The 21,546-nt window shown below is 37.8% G+C and overlaps 1 protein-coding gene across 14 annotated transcripts in view; it reads right to left on the bottom strand.

Annotated features, from left to right (window-relative positions):
• dgkza (diacylglycerol kinase, zeta a) overlaps window positions 1-21,546 on the bottom strand; it is a 108,164-nt gene that overhangs the window by 41,592 nt on the left and 45,026 nt on the right. For 3 of the 14 annotated variants that reach the window (XM_073812674.1, XM_065289455.1, XM_065289456.1), the window contains exons 2-19: window positions 10,577-11,429; window positions 8,329-8,437; window positions 8,130-8,225; window positions 6,869-6,946; window positions 6,714-6,785; window positions 5,870-5,926; window positions 5,347-5,442; window positions 4,888-4,956; window positions 4,681-4,752; window positions 4,454-4,570; window positions 4,014-4,085; window positions 2,329-2,424; window positions 2,149-2,231; window positions 2,010-2,070; window positions 973-1,086; window positions 702-842; window positions 500-578; window positions 325-380 (exon numbers count right to left, since the gene is read on the bottom strand). In XM_073812674.1, the coding sequence (XP_073668775.1) occupies window positions 325-380; window positions 500-578; window positions 702-842; window positions 973-1,086; window positions 2,010-2,070; window positions 2,149-2,231; window positions 2,329-2,424; window positions 4,014-4,085; window positions 4,454-4,570; window positions 4,681-4,752; window positions 4,888-4,956; window positions 5,347-5,442; window positions 5,870-5,926; window positions 6,714-6,785; window positions 6,869-6,946; window positions 8,130-8,225; window positions 8,329-8,437; window positions 10,577-11,379 (2,271 nt within the window). In that variant the 5' untranslated portion in view covers window positions 11,380-11,429. The other 11 variants (XM_065289462.2, XM_065289465.2, XM_065289463.2 and 8 more) reach the window with 7 other exon arrangements.

The following is a 21,546-nucleotide window of genomic DNA, read 5'->3' as shown; positions in this document are numbered from 1 at the left end:
GCACTTTATAACCATACAGTGACTCATAAGTGAATCTCAAGTCATCACAGGGGACACATCTGAGATGCATGTGTACTACTAGGTATAAACAATGATGTGTCTACAAAACAGATCATTTGTGATTGGATCACCCAAAATAGATAACAAGGTATAAACAGGAGCACAGTCACCACCATCTCACTGTCATCATTATTAATGATGCAATTAAAATAGGAGCTTGCAATTATTATATTGATTAACATGTGTTAATGAATCCAGTACTATATGAGAACATGACTGTGTGTGTCTGTGTGTGTATCTGTATGTGTGTGAGTGTTAACTTACTCCTGCATAGAACATTTTGTTTTTGAATCGACTGTTAAACTTCTCAGGGTTGGCCTCTGAGGAGTAAAAAAAAACATTATTCTCAATGAGCACAATTCAATTTGACCTCACATGCAACTTTCGTACTCATACGAGCACAGAGTCTTACTAATAAACTGATTGTCTTTACACTAACCTCGAGACTCGTGGAACTCTAAAGTCACATGAGCATCAAAACCAAGGCTGAAATAATTATTGAAGACGTCTAGGGGGAGCTGTGGAGCAGAAATAACAATGTCACACTTCAGCTGTTGTCGCACTCATCTAACAATACAACTGTTTTGTATGTGTGTCAAACAGCACAGGAAGGAAAGAATGGAGGTGGACAGAGCTCTTACCTTCTCCGTCACCTGTTCATCTCCTTCTTCTGGGCCTGCATCTGGATTGGGCTGCACAATCAGATTCCATCGATCCAGCTGTACAATGTTGCCATCCTCAACGTGAGACATGATTTTACTCAACGGTTCATCTGTGTAACCCTACACAAACACATACATTGTAGTATGTTAGTAAACATTAAAATGTTTCATTTAGAAAATTGTTAATTAAATGAACTTTAGGGTATTTGAGTTGGATTTGATTTAACCTAGATGTGCAGGTTTTACTCACCCCACCCCAGTTTAGCGTCCTAGCGAGGTCATTTCCTGTGCCCAGAGGGAGCACTGCCACAGCAGGCGAAGGGTTAAGCTGCAGCTGATCAAGAATGGACAAGATCCAGCCCACCTGAAACAAAGCATAATTTAACATGAGTGTGAGTTTGTGTGCTTGAGAATATGAGCACACCTGTGGTAAAAATATCAAAGGTGCATTGTGTAAATTTTAGAAGGATCTTTTGACAGCAATGCAATATAATATACACAACTATATTATCAGTGGTGTATAAATACCTTACATAATAAACTGTATTGATTGTAGTACCTTAGAATGAGCCATTTTTTATATACATACACCACAGGTCCCCTTAAATGGAAGCCGCCATTTTGCCACATCATTTTTCTAAAGTAGCCCTAAATGGACAAACTGCTGTACAGAGTGTGTTTGTCACTCTGTCATCTCTGACAATGACATGCTTGTCCTGTAATTGGTACTATATAGCTTCTTTACTATTCGAAAGGGAGGGGTGCAATACCCAACCTCACCTCTAGATGCTGCTAAAATCTACACACTGCACCTTTAAATCTAACACCTAAACAACAAAAACTGGATTGTTACTGTAGATATCTTGTGAAATCATATAAAAAATGAAGAATGTGGCAGAATGTGATTTTTCTCAGAAAAAGCTGAGGGAGGTAGAGTAGGACTGATGAAACGAGTGAATTTAAACTCCTTATTTCTGTTGCGCTTTAGGCAGTTCAGTTATTCCTGCACTTCTCAAAATATGTTCCAATTTACACTTTAATGCTCTTCATTGCTCACACAATCGGATTATGGAGACGTGACAGCATGGGTTACATCAGGACACATGCATCAGCACTACATGTCAGAAACTCCTCAAACACATGACTCAACTGATTCAAACAAATGACTAAGGGGAATCATCTTTTGGAGGCGGGGAGATAAAAGTGCAGCTTCACCCCCTCCTGAGGAGCTTTATAATTCCTATGCACACTCACTACTCTATTTACATGAGGTGATTAAACACTCACCGTGCCATCCCCACCACAGGCAAGGATACGCAAGTTGTGAACTTTGCGATACATCTCCAACCTAAAAACAAATACATGATAGTGATTAACATTGTGATTGGCGTGTGTAAAATGTTTTTTTTTATATGCAGGTACTGACCCCTCCTGAGGACCCCCCTGACTGAGATCAAAGACCTGCCGAGGGTTTAGATACCACAGAAAGGACTGAATGATTTTAGCTCCCTGGGAAAGATCAAGAGAAGAGCGCCAGTTAAAAAACTATTACTAGTGGTACTTGTAACAGTAGTAACAATACCAACAACAATAATAACAACAATACCTGATTTCCTCCACTCTTTGGGTTTACAAACACCAGCAGTGGCTTCGTGAGTTGAGAGGGAATAGGTCGCACTATGAAGGGCTTCCATCGAGCCTCCTGGCAAGAAAGAGAGTAAGATGTAAAGTGCAAAGTGTTTTATTTATTTGCATCATTTCTGGTAAACAAGGAAATTTTTGTACATAACATGAATCTCTCTGATTTGTAAATCATATGGACTCCCTTTCCTCCGAAATATGTATAACCATTACATTTACTTTTTCTGACCCACAAAGTTATAATCCTGCATAGATGTAAAGAACATAATGAAAATATATCCTTAATATCATTAATATTGATTGAATGAGGTTATGTCAAAGACTGGAATCAGTGGCTCTGTTTACATGCACAAAATTTTGTAAACCCAACTGAATTTAATCCGATTGAAGGTTACGATAATACAGTTTACATGGACCCTTAAACATGCAATCTGATTAAAATGTTTGTATACATGTACCTATATAATCAGAACCGAACGTCTGTGCAGGGTTGCCAGCTTCGCATATCAAAACCATCCCAATGGACATTCAAAGCTACCCCAAAAGCATCCCAATGACTATTCAAAGCCCAAATACCAATGCAGGAGAAAAAAACAACCCGCGGAGACAGTAGCCAAAATCTGAGCTTGAAAAAAGCAGAGGACTTGGCAATGCCACCCAGCTCACAGCATCTCTCATCGAGTTCACGCTTTATCTCTGGATAAATGTACAAAGCTGAGTTGTAGAAAGTTGTTCTTAAGAAGTTTGCAGATACAGGCAATGAAAACAACATTTTCAAAAAGCACAACGCTATTTTATTGATTTATGTAATGTTATGAAAGTACACATGAACGCTGCAGAATACAGCACGTGACCCCATACCTTAATAATGTGTGTGGCCATTGCCTTACTTTCCATTGCATGTTTATTTGATAAGAGTCATGTAACGGCGCATTCACACGAGGCGTCAGCGTTAACGCTTCCCATTCACTTTTAATGGGTGAAGTCATGCGTTGCCAAACTGAATTGTGGATCCGTCGGCGCCGCGTCAGTGCCATTGCTCGCGGCAGAAGTTGAACATTTCTCAACTTTTCAAGTGGCAACGCGTGCGTCAGCTAATCAGATCGCTTATGCAAATAACCTAGGTAGAGCCATCCAATTACGTTTATGGAAGAACGGAGAATGTGTAGCGGCCACTGTGATTGGCTGTTGGCCACGCTTCAGACAAGCCTTCCGTTAAGCGTTAACGCTTACGCCCCGTGTGAATGCGCGCCGTAAGCACAAATGTTCTGCATGTGTGCACAACGTATATTTGCATACGATTGAGAAAATACTATGATCATCAAAACGATTACAAACAGATTATTTGGTTGCATGTAAACATACCTAATGAGAAATCAGTGACTGAAATCAAACTTTGATGATGCTTATCTCATAGATTATGAGACTTTAGCCCAGACAAGGACACTTTTTTCAACATTTCCTCAACTAATGTCCAATAGTATTTAGCCCATATTATCATTAAAGTGTGGCTGATGTATGTTCAAATGAACATATATGTATGCTTTTTATGTACAGTATGTTCTGTATTTGCTGATACTGTACAGTACTGCACTGTGATACGTGTCGTGTTATACAAAATTAAACTGAATTGCTTGCTTGGATTCATACCTCAGCTCCCTTCTTGCTGGATTTCCGTTTGAAAGACGTTCGTTTCTTCTTTTTGCTTGACTTTAGTGATGACTACAATTGAAAAATAGTAAAATAACATTACAAACAACACCCCAATTATCAAAAAAATTTAATTTGAAAAGTAAACGTATTCAATTCAGAGCCATTTCATTTGTAATGTTTTAAACAATTCAGTTCAGGTTGAATATTTCTCAGCATTATATACCGAGGGTAATATTTTTTAGGATATGTTAAACTTTGCTGCTGTTAATAACACCTAATACAATTATTACTCAAATAATATTGTATTAAAATAAGATAGCTAAATAATATATAGAGTCACCAAATTCAAATCATCTCATGTAGTTCACTGATCTTTAACATAAAAAAAATATTGTACAGAGCTAACAACTCTGTGAGTGTGTGTGCGTATTAAGTACCTGAGGTCGGCGGACCCGTATGATCCAGGTTGGAGGTACTATAACGGCGGCATGTGCTCCTAATGAACACGGTTCTTCTATTTGCTGCAGCATAAAGCATGTCACCTTATTATGATACTGCAGACAAGTGGAAAGACAAACAGGCCGGTTACACACACACACACACACACATACATTTACACACTCTATAACACTAAAACGAAATACACACAAGCTGAGAAACCTACTGCTTGTTTACACCAGGAGCAGCTAATGGCTACAATCTCTTTACTGTGAAAGGCAAACTTCTGCTGAAACCCCTGCAAACAGAAATTAAAGAATATGACTATTACATAATAAAAACTATACAACTTAGTAAAGAATAAAAAATGTAACATATAATATATAAAATGTAATTCCACTAAACACTTCTAGTGGAAATTTGTTTTACAAACCTTTCCACACTGTTTACATTTGCCTTCTTGTCTTCTCCGATGGACCCAGTGGTGTCGCACTACTGCAGGCTGCCATAAGAAGAAAACACAAGATTTCATAAAAACTCCCCATTTACAGAATTCAACATTCATTAAACTGATGTGGGATCATGTTGATGGAGACCGTGAAAACCTCAGGAGCTGTGTTTGTGTGGAAACTGTATGCTATACATATTATATATGAGCTAATGTGTTTTGGAGTAACATACTAATACGACATGTTTGACAACAGACTTTTTAAGCATACTTTTTTTTTGGGATAATCCATAATTGGATTTGATTTACGTTAGAATGCAGTCATTTTAATTAGCTATATTTTAAAACATAACAATTGCTAGGTACTGTATAACCTCATTTAGAGTCAATGTGTGTGTGTGATGCCCGCGAATGATATGTACAGGTACTGTATGTGTGCGATACCTTTGTAACAGAGGTGCGTGCATTGCATTGAGCTACAGCACCTCTTATTTGCTCCACTGCACGGTAACCTTTGAAAGCTTTGCGGCGCCAGGTGAACTAACCCACCAAAGCATGATGGGAGACAGGAGGAGTGAGTGCACACACAGGAACAGGGTATGAAGGACAGGAGCGATGGGATGGATTACAGCAGTGAGAGTTTGAGAGAGGATGTGGAAAAGGAAAACAAAGAGAGTGGATATGAAAGTGACAAGAATTCATAAAGGAACAAGAAAGATTTAAACAGCAAACAGCATCAGCATTAGCCTGCAGTGTGAATGAATCAGCCTTAGGTCATTCATCTATTACTAATAATCTGAAAACTAAAAATGAAATAAAATTACAATTAGTAGCATTGCTGTTGGCTGTTTATATTGAGCTCTGGATGGTTTTACATGAATCAGATTAGGAAAAATAGGCAGAACGAGAGAGATCAAGAAATTAAGTGAAGAAAGGGAATGAGTGGGAAAGAGAGCGAAAGACTCACTTCCCGGATGTTTCGCGATCCTGACTCCCTGAAAGATGGTTTACATCTAAAGTTTATCTGAAAGACAAAGCCAATAGTGCATTTTTAACAACACTTCTCAATTTTAACCCTTAAGCTTTGAAAGCTCAACAGCTGAAATTTAAGGGAAAGGACAACTAATTGCAAGATTGTTTTTTAGGAAACATCTTCAGATTTAGAGATTCCCACTAAGCCCCTACTTTCCATTATAAGAAGATATTCTCAGATTGTAAAAAAGACATCCAATGACAGAACTTTACTTAAACAGAGAAAACCATGAAAAACCAGAACCATATGCCGACTGCAGTGCTTCGAGTTTGTTAGCCTGGTTAGTGAGAAGTATGATTTAAAACACCCCTGATCAAACATAATTTCACCAAAATCAGTCCCACACCCCTGACGTGAAGTTTGTCCATATTCAAAACTTGAAATCTGTGGCTTAAATAAAAAATTCACCCAAACATAACAAAATGAAAAGTTTGTTTGACTTAAATAATTGCACAGAATAAATCAAAATGATAGTGATTAAGGAACTGGAAAGAAAGAATATGTCTGGCTAGGAAACCTTTCTGTATCATATGGGTTTTCACCTTGTGTCCATTGCTTCGTGCAGGAAAAAACAGCTTTACCTGAACTTTAAACAGATTATAAATCTCAAAATCACAGAGAGACAAAAGAGTGCTAGCGTCTCCAGGTGTTAACAGGGTCTGCTATTTCTGTGCACACGTTCAAGGTTTATTAAGCCAGACAGTCATCAATCTTTGCTAAGATCAGAAAGTGTAAGTGATCCATTAGCCCAGCCGAATAAACCTAGAGGGTTTCTCACTCTGAATGATGGGTCTTTAAGGGACACCTCATCAAGCCCCTCCCCCTGAGGTGGAGCATTCCAGTCCAATAACTGAGGGGAGGAACATGCATGGTTTGTGATGCAGTGTCTGATCATGCCTCTGCCTTAGTGTTGCCACTGGAAACAAGACTCACCTTCTCCAGCTGTTCAATGCAGATGGAGTGAACTACAATCTTGCAGGCAGCACATTTTTTCCGAGCAACAGACTTTTGCTGTGATTAAAGAAATAGGAAAAAGAAAGAGGCGGAGAAAAGAGAAAGTCTGAATCAGATTTTGACTGAGGTCACAAATGAGAAATTTTCTTCTACAGTCACAGTCTACTGTTGGTTATCAGAAATACACCTTCAAAAAAGCAAAAGTAAAATGATTTTGTGCACATGACATTATATTTAAAGGAAATATTTTATGAAAATTTGACTTTTTCCATGTTTAAGTGCTCTGCAAGCAAGTGAAAAAATATGTCATTGAAATGTGACTCCCCTTGTGATGTCAAAAGGGGATCTAATTATAATAATACCGCCCCTTAATCTGCAATATCCAACCACGGCACTGCACTTAAGTGCAAAGAGCGAGAGTGAAAGAGAAAATAATTGACAGCACAATTGAGTTTGAATTTTTAATTTCAATAAACCATGATTATGGCAATCAGTGTTTGCATTTCATAAGCTCATTTGCATTTAAAGGGACACACCCATTTTTGTTCACACCTGGAAGGTGGCAATTTTGACATGTTATAATAAATTATCTATATGAATTTTTGAGCTAAAACTTTACATGCGTACTCTGGGGACACCAAAGATTTATTTTACATCTTAAAAAAGTCTTGTCAAATTAAAATTCTTCCACAACTATATATTTTGTTACCAAGCCTCCAGGGGGCAGCATTAAACCTTAATGAAAGGGGTGGAATTAGTGAATTTGGAGGAGAATTATAAAATCGTGCTAAAGTTTTTCCTCATTATTTTATCCCATCCTTTATTCTTCATAAACACATTTCTCTCATTTAATAAGTGAGCAAACATTATTCTGTCTTAGCATTGCATTTCAATGCCAAAACAGCTTGGATAGTCTACACGGATAAACAACTCTGTCCAGCACATTAATTTATGAATAATATTCAAGAGCCCAACCATTTTATTGTACTAATTAGGTAACTTGACCAGCCGGTCTACAGAGATTACCTAGCAACATCTCATGAGCAAATTATTATTCATGAGCTCACGCTACAATATATTGATAATACAACTCGGTCATCTTCGACCACTTCCAATCTAATACTTCTGGCACCACTAGCTCTCATTCCACATCTTATTCCTTGTCTGCTTATTTATCCTTTCATTAGCACCTCTGTGATCCTTTTAGAAAGAAAAATCATACATTTAAACAATTACTCACCAGAGATTTGGCGTAACAGTGCTGTTCTCCGACGTAACAGAAGTCTCCGGAGACATTAGTCTCGAACCAGATGTGCTCTCCATACAAAGCTGATTCCTGCCCTCACACAAACACAAAGTATTCACTTAAACAGACTTGTTCACTACAATTCACAAGTGTTTTTATAAAGTTCTAGATTATTTGGGTTTATGTTACTCACACTCCAGTCCACTGTACTGCGTATTTCTCTCTCCGTATCCCCCTTGGGTAAGACTGAAGCACTGGGCTGAGATGAGAGGTGCTGTAGGCCTGACTTGGCAATGGCCTTCCTAGAAAACAAACACAAGAAAGACTGGTCTGTAAAACAAGCACAACAATAATAAACAGAAAGCCAATATATACTGTAGCCTTGAAACATGTACAGAAAGACATACAAATGCACTTGAGTAAATGTGCCATGGGACAAAGAAAACATTACAAGCACATAAATCCACATTGGAAACCTTGTGACTGACAGAAAACACTGAACAGTAACATTTCAGTTGTATCACACTTTTTTGACAGCTAAAGACAGCTCATGTAACTTTCACAAAAGCATCAGACAGAATATAGGAGCACAGCTAATTGCACATACTGTATAGACGGTTTCAGCAGCAAAAATATAAACAAACGTAACTTTTGTGGAACAAACGTAACTTCCGGTAAACTTCTGCAAAGAATCAATAACAATAGAGTCCTTCAAAAGTAATTTATTTCTGATAACGAGCAATTTTTTATGGTTAGCACTTTTTACAAAAAAAAAAACATTTTACGAGCAAATATAAAAAGTGGATTAGCTTAGTTCAAATTAGGGCTGTAACAATTTATCGTGCAAATGCACGTTTACTCAATGAAGGAATTTGAATGAATTACGGTGAAATACCGCCACATCCAAAAGCCAGAGGGCGCTCCCGTGCATAAACTCCAATTGTGCCACAGAAGAAGTAGCATTACAAACCCCATAGATATGTATAAAGGCTAAATGTCTCGCCTGCGCTGCTGGCCAATTGAGTGGAACGTCCGCATTTGGCGACCATCTTACCACAGGACGCTCGCTCACTCGGACCATTGTTTTTAATGATGCATGTACTTTTAACTGACCATAACTTGCTTAATTTTCTACCGATTTTCAAACGGTTAGGTTTGTTATAAACGTCAAAGAGGTACCTATGACACTGCATACTTAAACTAAAAAAATTTAATGAAACATTTAAAGCATCCATAATTATAGCCACGTTAATAATGTTTGTAAGAAACCAACCCGTTTGAAAATTGGTGTAAATTGAGCAAGTTATGGTCATTTAAAAGTACATGCATCATTAAAACACAATGGTCCGAGTGAGCGAGCGCCCTGTGGTAAGATGGTCGCCAAATGCGGACGTTCCACTCAATTGGCCAGCAGCGCGGGCGAGACATCTAGCCTTTATACATATCTATGGGGTTTGTAATGCTACTTCTTCTGTGGCAAAATTGGAGTTTCTGCATGGGAGCGCCCTCTGGCTTTTGGATGTGGCATTATTTCACCGTAATTCATTCAAATTCCTTCATTGTGAGTGAGCGAGCGTCCTGTGGTAAGATGGCCGCCAGGTGATGACGTTAGAGACTCCGCCATAACACATCTAGCCTTTATAGATATCTATGACAAACCCTATTCCAGGAAATGTCTACAGGAATTTATATTGTCGTTCTTCAGACTGTTTCAGGTATTTTCATGATAATAAAGAATATTTTAAATAATTTGTTTAAGGAGTGTTGCTTTTTCAAAACGCCACAGTACATGCACAAGCTGCGCATGAAACACAGAATCGCAGCCTTGCGATGCAGAATCGATTTTAGACAGGTCTTTTTAATGGGACACGCGATATATCGTTACAGCCCTAGTTCAAATCCTAGCTAAAGCGTATCAAAAATGAGACTAAGCGAACTTTACAGTGTAAAACATGTACTATATTATGTACACAATGTTAACTTCAGATCGGCTGCCAAACCTCCCTTCACATAGCGGTGATCCATGATCGCACCTCCCCTCGTCTTTAGGAAACCAAAACATTTGTTATTTTCGACAAGGTATTTGTTTCAGAGTTCAGTTTAGCCACTAGCCAGACCATTAAACAAACACAGAGACCGGAAGTTAAGTTCAGTCCAGACAAGTAACCGCGACAACGCACTTGCATCCGATGAAAGCGTCTATAGTTTAAATTTTGTAATGGATCTAGACATGAAGCTATTATGAAAATCAAACATGTTAGGTTTAAAATATGTACTACTGCAATAAAAGCTAAAAATTAAAGTATTGCTTCTCTAAGCATAAAATCGTATTTTTAAAAAGGACACACACAAATCCACACAGCAACAAAGCGATAAAAAAATCTCCATCGCACGCACGCACACAAACACATACATACAGCTGTAGTTAGGGCTCTACATACGAGAGGAACCCACTCCATGTGTCAATCTGAGGGTTGTAGTAAGGTCCCTGCAGTGTTTGTAAAAGAGTGAAGTCTGGCCAGCAGGCGGAGTTCTTCCTGTACAGCGCACCTGGTCCCCGAGCTGCAACTGAATTTCGCCTACCTGTCCACAATCCACCCGCCACGCTGGTCTTACGGTAACGTCCGTATAGCCCATTAAAGCTCGGGCTACGATAAACTACCTCAGCGGGCAACAGGTGAGAAGAGTTTCGGCGCAGGCAACGTGGTGCACGGATAAATGGCCGGTGCTGAATGCTTTCCCCCGTCGCCAATCCCTGAGCCAACCATGTCCGACACGTTTCAGACTCGGTCTCTGACTCTTGCTCTTCCTGGCTACAGTCACTATCAGAGACAGAGGAGTATTCTTCTTCACTTTTGTCTTCTGATTCATTAACTTCGCTCATCTGCACCACGCTAGCCAACAGCAGCGATGGCCCCAACAGCTCCGCATGAATGCTGCGGTGTTTGGCGGCCTGTCTCCGTCGGATAGAAAACCGGGGGGCCATACAGGCTGTCGCACCGCTGGACCTTCTTCTGGCAAAGTGTCCTCTTCTGCGTGGTAAGACTCCAGCATGCACATTGCTGGTTTGAAGGCCACCAAGCAGCTGAACACTTGACCTTCGTCTCTGAGCTAGGCCGACTGAAGGAAGGCCCACGCTGGAGCGCCGGCGCGCTTTACTCACAGGAAGTGACACGCTGGAACGCCTGCGTCTGTTTGGAATACAGGCTTTCCGCCGGAAATGCTGACGGAAAAATGCATCCATTGAAGCAGAGGAGAGAAGATACTATATGCTGATGTCTTCCCCAAAGGACGCTGTGGGCGCAAGAGCGAGTCAGTCAGCACACACTGCACATGCAACAACATACATGAACAAATGGGGTCTGGTTTTCTCCATGAATGCAGTGCTGTTCCTCTGACCTCTTTTCGGGTAAAATAATGATGTGGTATCAGACCAGAGAGAGAAATATAACACCACCATCACTTTAATCAACTGCAATCAATGCTATTCAACTCAGTTTGTCTTTAATCAACTCTATTCTCCTCGTCTATGTGACTTTTTCCAGAGGGATAGTATTCTGTAAGAAAATCATCTGCACGGTCACCTAAATCTTCGGACCAGTTTTTGTAAGTGTCTGACTTAATCACAAGCAAATGAAACTTCAATGATGCTACGCAACTAGGTGACACATGATCTGCAACTAATTCAGGAAAATAATTGTGGCCATGATCTACCTGGCTGCAGTCAGGTAACGTTACCTGGAGAAAGTCTGCTTGACGGCGGTAATGATAATAACCACAGAGGAACAGTCAACAGTGACCTTAAACTTCAAACACCCTCAGCACAAACACAGGCTGTCACACTCACACACATTAACACAAAAGAGACTCATTTTTGCATCTCTACAATAGTAAACTACATGTTTACTGAAAACTGTGCTTCTTAAAGTCATAAAAAGAAAGACTGTTAAAGGTTATAGTATACAGAAAGTTCACTACTTCTTTCTTCTGTCACTTTCAGAAGCATATGTGATTATTTGACATTTACTATAAACCAGGGGTTTTCAAAATTTTTCAGGGAAGGACCCCTTAGATGAGAGAGGCATGGAGCAGGGACCCCCTGATACTAAATGTGTAAAACAGATATTCAAGCAAGCAATAAGGTACAAGAGGCTGCTTTTTCATATTGGGCACAACACAAAGCAGAGTACATTACAACTACTAACCAATCAGAATCAAGGACTGGAACCGTTTTATGCTGATAAACAAACCATATTGTCACACAGCCACTCTTCAGAGCACATGGGACCTTTAATAAACATATGTGGTAGCGCACATTTTGTAAACGCTTTCATTTTTTAACAAAAAATGCTTGTGATCATTTGGCGGACCTCCTGCAGTGGACACCCGGTTGAAGACCCAACTACAAAACACTTTAGGTGGTCACTAAACACCCACACATGGGGGTTGATCAAGCACATGCACTTTGTCTGATATCAATGCACATTGAATCTGCGGCGACAAGTGCAAATTACATGAAAACAGCTAACAACCCAATTTTGACCGCATTGAAACAAATGGCACATGTATTGTATGTGTGACAGTTATTCTGTTTGATTAAATGTATTTTCCTTCCAATTAATGTGCATTGCTTTGTTATACAAAAAATAAACATTTGCTGATACTGAACATCTATAAAACAAACCACATGTAAAATATCCCTTGTAATAGTTAATGCACTTATTAATGCCGTAACTCAGCCCATAATGAGATGAAAAGATTATGGGTGACAGTGACTTAACCAGTGTATTGTTAAGCATCTCTCCATTAGAGCATCTCTCCACAGATAACATCAATAACACAGAATACATAATCATATAAAAATGATCTACTGTTTTTTATATAAAATCATCCTATATAATATAAATAACATTCTGTGAAAACATAACCCTGATATCTTTAATATTAATTTAAGGCCATGACAAAGACATCAAAATCAAACTTTTTTAGGCAATTTTTAGTTCATTAAAAGAAAAATTGGCATATTATTATATTTTAAAGACCGCAAAAAAGTATTGTACTATTTTGTAGTCAAGTATTGTTGCAGAGTTTATAATGCCTTTGGGTCAGTCTTGATAAGCTGACACGTCAGGAAATGTACTACATGCCTTCCTGTGGTTTGTGGTTTAAGATTAACTTATTTAGGGATACCCAATAGCATTTGTTAACTTGCATGTGGACCGCAGACTCATGTTAAAACTAGTAAGTAGAAATTGTGTCTAACGGCAGCACTAATAATGTGGTTGTTTTTCTTATCTACTGTGTTTGTACTGCATTTCGCTTGTTTATATTGAACTGTAGTCTACATATTCCAAATATCCGAGATTTGTTTGCGTGCGTCAATGGGCTTATACTCTATATAAAGAACTGATATTGAGTTCATCTTCTGTGTACTCCCCTGTACTGCGCATAGTCTTCTGCACTTCATCAGAATGTGACATAAATACAGTAAATACAAAAAAGTTGTAGTGTATACAATGAAAACACCTGTAGGCCCTTGAACTGCGAAAAGTGCGCACTTGCTTCAAGAACAGAGCGTCTTTAACAAGAAAGCCTGTATGTAAACTAAAGAAAACCTCTAAGATGGTGTTGCAAGACCATGTACGATGATGTGATTGGGCTCAGAGGTCTGTGGGCTAAAATTTACAGAAAGACAAAGAGAAAGATAGAAAGGGGGCACGAGTGAGGGCGAGGGAGGATAGCAATTAAGTTTTGATGACTAATGCATGGTGAGGTTGTTAGACCTACTGGTAACTGGAAACTTGACTCATTAAACCAAAGAACACGAGATGAGAATTGAAAAAACACACACTGAGAAGAGTACAACGGTGCATATATTTTTAGACAAACACACACACATAAAATGTCACAAGATCACCTGGCAACACCGCAGGCTTAGATCTAGAGAGGTTTACATGTATTCAGACACCTGCACAAATCACACTTCTGCCTATTTGAAGATATATAAGGTATACACTTTCACAATTAGACAATTTGGGACATGTTTCACTTAACAACTTCCTATAAGTAACCATGTCATTCCACACAGCTGATAGTGCTGACACTTGTTTTAAAAATACTTTTAAAACAGTACAATAATGATTTAAGCCATACAGCATTGTGTCCATATCTCACAAATCTCTCCTCTCTTTCATATTGAATATTTAAGCTTATTTGCTTTTATGATTTAGTTTATGATCACTCTAATGTGGCTATGGTTCTGTTTGACCAGGATAACAGGACATTCACCAAAGCAAATAAAAACCTATATCTTCATTTTAAATAAATATATTAAAAGGCAGGGGACACAGAACTTTGTGTGAATCATAGTTGTTCCCTTTGAGGGTGTAGCTTACCCATTAATGAATGAGTTTATAACTAATCGGTCTGAATATCATTTTAATGTTTCAATTGTTTTTAATGTAAACAATTTATTTAACTGTTTGAAGTAGGGTTGGAAAAAATGTTCAGGAACCAAGGTTATTAGTACGAAAATAGCAACAAGTGAAAATGAGTGAAAAGGCCGAATACATTTTCTTGAAAAATTAGGTCTTTGATGATGCGATCAAACGTAACCAGTGTAGGGTGTGAGACACACAAATAGAGAAAACATGGTGGTAAAGTGTACGAGAAAGACACGAAAACATACAGCACTACAAGTTACATTGATCATTTAAAATCAAGACATCCTGAACACCATGCAGCGTAAGAGAAAAAAACGGCGGCGGTGATCCTGATTATCTGCTGAATGCACAAGCATGGAGAGACTTTAGCTCTTCATCTCATGTCATAGAACGATGAGGAGCGTCAGCAGTATGTAATAAAAACTTCCTAAAACCAATAAAGTCCTCCAATGACAAACACGCTTATATTAAACGAGAAATAAAACTTTATTAACAATAAGCTTTTTTTTAGACAACCCCTTTGTTGAGCAAGTTTTCCAATCATATTCTGTCAATCTTGCAAAATTATAAACAAAAATGTAATTCAAGATAGTCTTGTATCATGATGCGCATCGTATGGTGGCCTTTGTTTCGGGATACCTACACTCTAAAAAAACAAACGAAACTGTTGCTTTGGATCGTAAACATAGAAGAACCATTTTTAGTGCCATATAGCACCGGTGAAGCACCTGTGTAGCACCTGTGTAGAACCATATAGGGGCCATATAGCACCACTATAGCACCACATACGGTTCTACAAAGCACTATATGGTTCTACACAGGTGCTTCACTGGTGCTTCACCGGTGCTATATGGCACTAAAAATGGTTCTTCTATGATTACGAGCAAAGAACCACTTTTGGTGCTATATAGCACCGTTTGTATATCGTATTGGGAAATTGTTGGCGATATACCAGGTGTAAAAAGGTGTAAATAATGACTGGTGGAAATGTAAAAAAAAATAATTGTTAAATAATGTGAATAATAATAAACGTATAAATAAATAATAATAATAATAGTAAAAGAACATTCTGAAAATATAACTTGTATAAAAATATAAAATAATTAGGGAAAAAAAATGTTCAGTATTTGGCCTTTGACTGAGTTTCTCATTTAATTCGGATTCGGCCAAGAATTTTCCATTTGGTTAAATATATGAACTAGAACATAGTTTGTCTCTAAATATCCACATGTTTTACCTCAACTGAGGATCTGCACTATTTTAGAGGAAAAATAAAATAGATATAAAAAAGTGCTGCTCTTCACTGTACGTCAGACTGTCATAAATATAAATGCTTTATTAAGCATTTAGCTGTATTAAAATACAGTATGTGACAGTTTAGACAGAAGAAGTGAAACAGATCTGAAGTGCTAATACAGTCTAAAAGCAGAAATGATGCGATGATGCCACGGATATGCCAATTAGCATTTAGCAACATCCAACGCCATAGTCTAACAAAATTCCATAGGAAACATTGACGACGGTCCTCATAATGACAGTAATAACAACAAGTGTGTGTCTGTGTCAGGCAGTAGATTTACAGTAATTAAAGCTCTTATGAGAGTATGAGACAGCAGCAGAGGGAATGGTGTGTAGGTGTTTTAGTGTTGTGTAATAGATTGCTGTGGTCACAGTTAAAGGTTAATGTTGCTCTAAGATGCTACTATAAATAGAAACTTCACATTTAACACTTCTTCAGCAAAACACTCGTGCACATTAAACCTATTGCATATGCATTTACTCTACATCCAAACATACTTTAAATATGGCCTCTGGCTGAGTTTCACACTTGACATTTTTAAACAAATGTGATCGTGCATGTAAAATTCAGGCTGAAGTCTCAAAGAAATTATGAGATTAGGAGCATCAAAGTTTGATTTCAATCTTTGATTTTATATCAAGGTTATATTTACACAATGTTCTGTACATTACATAGGAAAAGTCTATAAAAAACAGTAAATTTGCAGGGTTTTCACAGGCAAGGTCTAGACTAAAACACAGCTGTCAAAACTAAAAAAAAAAAACAGTAGCTTTCACCTACAGATGCCACAGTGCCAGTTATTTGTCTTAAAAATCACATCAGTAACTTATTTTTCTAAGGCATGTTTTTTTAAATGCTTAAAAAATCCTAATTTAACTAAGGCATAGTCCTGGCTTTAGCTAAGCCTCGTCTATGAAACCGGGCCAGAAAATGAATTCGCCGATCATTGTGGGCAATGCAAATTCTAGTCAGAGTGCCAGTCGGTTACTTGCTTCCTTTTTTAATCAACCATTACAAAAACAGGAATAATACAATAAAAACTAAATGCAGTCAGTATTTTATCTGTGACAAGACTTGCCATACTGCATTCACAAGTCACAACAAAATACACAACTTTAACACTTTAAGTGAAATCTCTGACATTTTTATTGTATTTTTCTTTATTTTTACTATTTTAGTTGTCTTTTTGCTCTTCTATGCACTCCAGTATATGACAGTGCATTCAAACGTTGCAATTTCCTAACTTTCATACAGATGAACCTCCCTCCATTATGTCTAGAATGTGAAGTGTGTTGATACTGTAATGAAAGCGAATCTAACTCAAACACTTGCATAAGTATCCATACAATAACATCAAAACAGGAAAAGTAACACAAAAAAACAAAAGCAGTCCATGAAGCGGTGCTGGTGTCTGAGCGTGACGTTAATTTGCATATGCTTGCTTTAAAAGGGCAGTATTGTTTATCTGCTGTGAAGAGCTTTGTGAGAGATGCAAAGACCTCTTGTTTGCACGACAGGTTTGTTCAGTGGAACTAAACGACAGCTCCGCTTACCCAGTCTGTATCTGTTTTATAATCTTCAATATACCACCCCACTGCACTAGCAGTGATCATTTTAAGAATACATCTCTACCCCTCATTATATATCTCTCACGCATACATCCAAGTGGGAATTATCAAAAGTTTTGAAACACTGAAATGGTGTGTGAAAGTGAAGACATTATGTCTGCCTTCCCAGGAAATTTAGTGAACATGACATTTATATTAGATGCAAAATTTGAAATGTCATTTCAGTTCCCACACTAGCACAATAGTGTTTAGGCATGACAATATTTGAGGTTTTGTATACAAAGTAAATCTGTATCATTTATTATATTTATTTTATATATTATATTTGCTAAAAATATATACAGATGAGATGAACATACCTGCCATTAGAAGAATACCTAAAACGATGAGCTTTAGATTTTTAAGTACAACCATCGAGATCACTCAGTTCAAAAACTGCAACACTTGAACTATATTTTCATAGACAAATCTAATCGATAGCCTGAAGTGTAACAGAACATTGAAAACCCACACAGGGATTCCCAAAGTAACAGTTTGTGAGTTTAGCTCCACGTGTGTAACTGCATGTCCGACTGCCTGTAAAGATTCTGAACTTCCTGTGTGCAGATGAACTATTCGGTCTGCCATTAGGGATTTAGTGTGTGTGATGTGTGAGTTCATGACAGCGCTGTCCCTCTCGGGCTGTGCTTCAGACCATGGGAAAGAGGAAGCACTTAAACTGTCTGCGGTCAATGATCTCTCCTTCATAAACACAAACACCTAACACCGTTTTTCAGAATCTTGGTTTGTCTTGTAGGCCATATAGCTTACCTGAATTTATATAATATTAGGAATGCATACTGTAACGATTAATTGTGATTAATCTATAGGAGAATAAAAGTTTTTGTTTACATCATATATGTGTGTGAACTGTGTAAAATAATTTTGTATAAAAATTGCACACACATACATGTATATATTTAAGAAATGTTTACATGTGTATACTTACTATTATTTATCTTGACTAGAGATGAGTTGTTATAACTACAGGTGAGTTGTTATAACTTATAAAATTAAGTTGACTTCTCTCAACTATATTTTATAAGTTGTGACAACTCATCTCTTTTGACATGACTTGTAAATCTTAGTTGATTTAACAAAAATTTTTAAGGCAGCAAAGTATTTTTTACAGTGTGGGTATGTATTATGGGCAAATTTTATATAGATGACTAAGTGCTTATTTACTCTTATGCAACTTTTTAATGCAAAGTTTATCCAAAAATGTTGTCATCATTTACTCACACTCATGTTGTTACAAACTTGTATACATTTCTTTGTTCTGATAAAAACAAAGAAAGATATTTTGAGGCATGTTTGTAACCAAACCAAAAAGAGGCCCCATTGACTTCCATAGTATTCTTTTTCCTATACCATGGAAGTTAATGGGGCCTCTAATCGGGTATGCATTGGTCCTCAAACAATCTTCCTTTGTGTTGATCAGAACAAAGAAATTGTCAGGATCCTGTCAGAATCATGTCTTGAATTATATCTAGTCTTTGTGACAGGGTCCTGGCAGTACCATGTGTTATGTGGGAGATGCGTGGTTTTAGTATTGGTTTATTCTGACCACGCATTTCCCGGGTCTCGTCACTTTTTCCCCGATCCCTTACTTGTAATAATTTCCAGGTGTATGCAATTTATTTTGTCCCTATTTAAAGTCCTTAGCCGTTTCTCAAAACCAAGTACGCCGAACTCGGACTTGTGTCCTTCGTAGTTCGAACTTGCAAGTTCAGACTCGGAAGAACGAACTCCTGACGCGAAATGCATTCTGGGAAACTTCGCTGTCATAAGTCCACACAAGTCTCCTCTGATGCATCCTTGATAAAATGGGCGGATCAAGAACACATCCGGGGATTTTATGTGAACTTGGGCTTGATGCGAACTTTGAATTGGAATAGTACTTGGGCCGCGACTGATGACGTTTCACAAGTCCACAAGAACACAAGTACAGACAAGAACGCATATTGAGAAACGGCTCTTGTGTTTGATGTTCTTTGCTTGTGTGTTTGTCTTTCTAACTGTGAATATCATGTCCTGTAAATATCCAGTCTAGTTTATTGTTATTAAGTAGAGTCTGTTTGTAGTGTTGTTCTAGTTTTGTCAGTGTTTCGTTTTCTAGGATTTGTGATGTTTGCCCCCTCGTGGGTTTTGTTTTTCTGTTTTTGTGTCTTATTATTTAAAGTCATCAGTGTTTTTTTTGTATACATCCATCTGCGCCTGGGTTCTTGCCTTGCCATTCCTGACAGAAATGTGTAAATTTTTGTAACAACATGAGAGTAAATGATATGAGAATTTTCATTTTTGGTTGAACTGTCCCCAAAATGTCACGCTCTTTTCAGCAATGATCTACAATATGATTCAATTACAGCAAAAATATAAATTGCAATGCAAATGTACCGAATACCAAAAGTGAGGTGTAGCAGCTGTAGACCATACGACTCTTGTACTTTATTAAAAATCTTCCGAAGCTTTCTGATGGTTTTGTACAGTATGTGAAATCTTAAAGATCAGCTTTGACATTCTGCTATAAATAAATTCTCCTGTGTTAACGGAAGTAAGCAAGCGAGATGTAGTTTCAATTGAAATTTTCACATTTTCAAATCTACCATACACAGAGTTCACCCGCGATATCAGGGAGAAAAACAGCTAAAGAGACAGGGTCAGAGTAATTTCTGCTTGAGTAAATATTTACATGAGTGCACCGAGGGACATTCTGCATATAACATGTCTCTCTCACACACACAAAGTGGAACAGATGAACTAAACTAATGGCTGTGTTCATGATAAATTATTTATAAAGTAAAGGTCAAACTTTTTGACAAACATACAATAATGTCAGATATTTTGGCACCTAGAGGAGTGAAGGCCTTGGTTAAGGGACACCAGTTAGAAAGTGAAGATGACTGATGGCTACCAACACACAAATTTACAGACACGTGCACAGTTTGTTGTAAGAATAAAGTTAATAGCCAGAGAACTAATACGATTAAAACCTATTTTTACTATTAGTTGTTGGTTTTGGCTGTGAACTGTTTGAAACAATTGCTAATCGTCCACCGCAGTGGTTCTCCAGGGCTTTGTGGGCTCTTTCACTGTGCCATTTTGTTGCAAGCTTTTATAACACATGCAGCATTGACCTTGCCTCCATCTCTACATCACAGCTCACTTCTGTCAAGTGCTCACTATAATAAACCCCACATGTAGGCTTAAGGCCTACCATGACCCTGTTAAAATATCTTTGTGATTTCCAGTGTAACTACATTCATTGAAAAATCCAATTTGCTGTGTTTCTGAGTGGATGAGTCAGTCGCGACCTCTTTCCTGTTACCTTGGCTGTTATGATCACTGCAGGGCCAAACTGAATGTGAGCAAATATGACCCGAGACTTCCAACACTTTGTGACAGCATGAAAAGTGAGGAATGATCTTTTCATTTTTGCAGTATATACTGTATGTAGGCTTTCACTTTCAGCACGTTTCCTTGTGACATTTCAGTTACTTTCAGAGGATTGTTTTGAAGTGGAAGAAATGTGGGGGAAATACAGTAAAGCTTTGAAACTCGTTTTAGTTTGGTAATACAAAACATGTTTTTAGCACAGATTTTGTGGACAAACCTTTCAGACATTATTTCTGCATAATTGGTTTTGAACAACCTACGGGTACACCTACAGCTCTAGCAGACCCAGTTAAACTCATACGAACATGTCTGTAATCCCCACAATACAACTGATTATTGTGTGATGTGCTCGATAGAATTTGACTGCATTAGTAAAATTTTAGTCAGTGTTCAAACTTATTCTGTATAACAATACGTGACTGCACAAAGGTAAAGCAGCTCGCTCAAGGTGCATGGTACAGTACTAAAGGCAAGCAATTCTCGATTTATCTTTTATAATTTTTATATTATGTATAATTTCCATAGGGGAGAGCAGGGGCAAAAGTAAATTTTTTTAGAAAAAAATAATTTAAAAAGATAATATAGACAGAGATATATTTTTGCTGTGGTCAGTAACTCACAAGTGGGGTCTCTCAATACTAGGGATGGGTATCGATTCAGATGTT

This window comes from Paramisgurnus dabryanus, chromosome 2 (genome assembly GCF_030506205.2).
Source record: "Paramisgurnus dabryanus chromosome 2, PD_genome_1.1, whole genome shotgun sequence".
NCBI classification, from domain to species: Eukaryota; Metazoa; Chordata; class Actinopteri; order Cypriniformes; family Cobitidae; genus Paramisgurnus; species Paramisgurnus dabryanus.
Note: the sequence above shows the minus strand (reverse complement) of the source record. Positions and strands in the feature narration are given on the sequence as shown.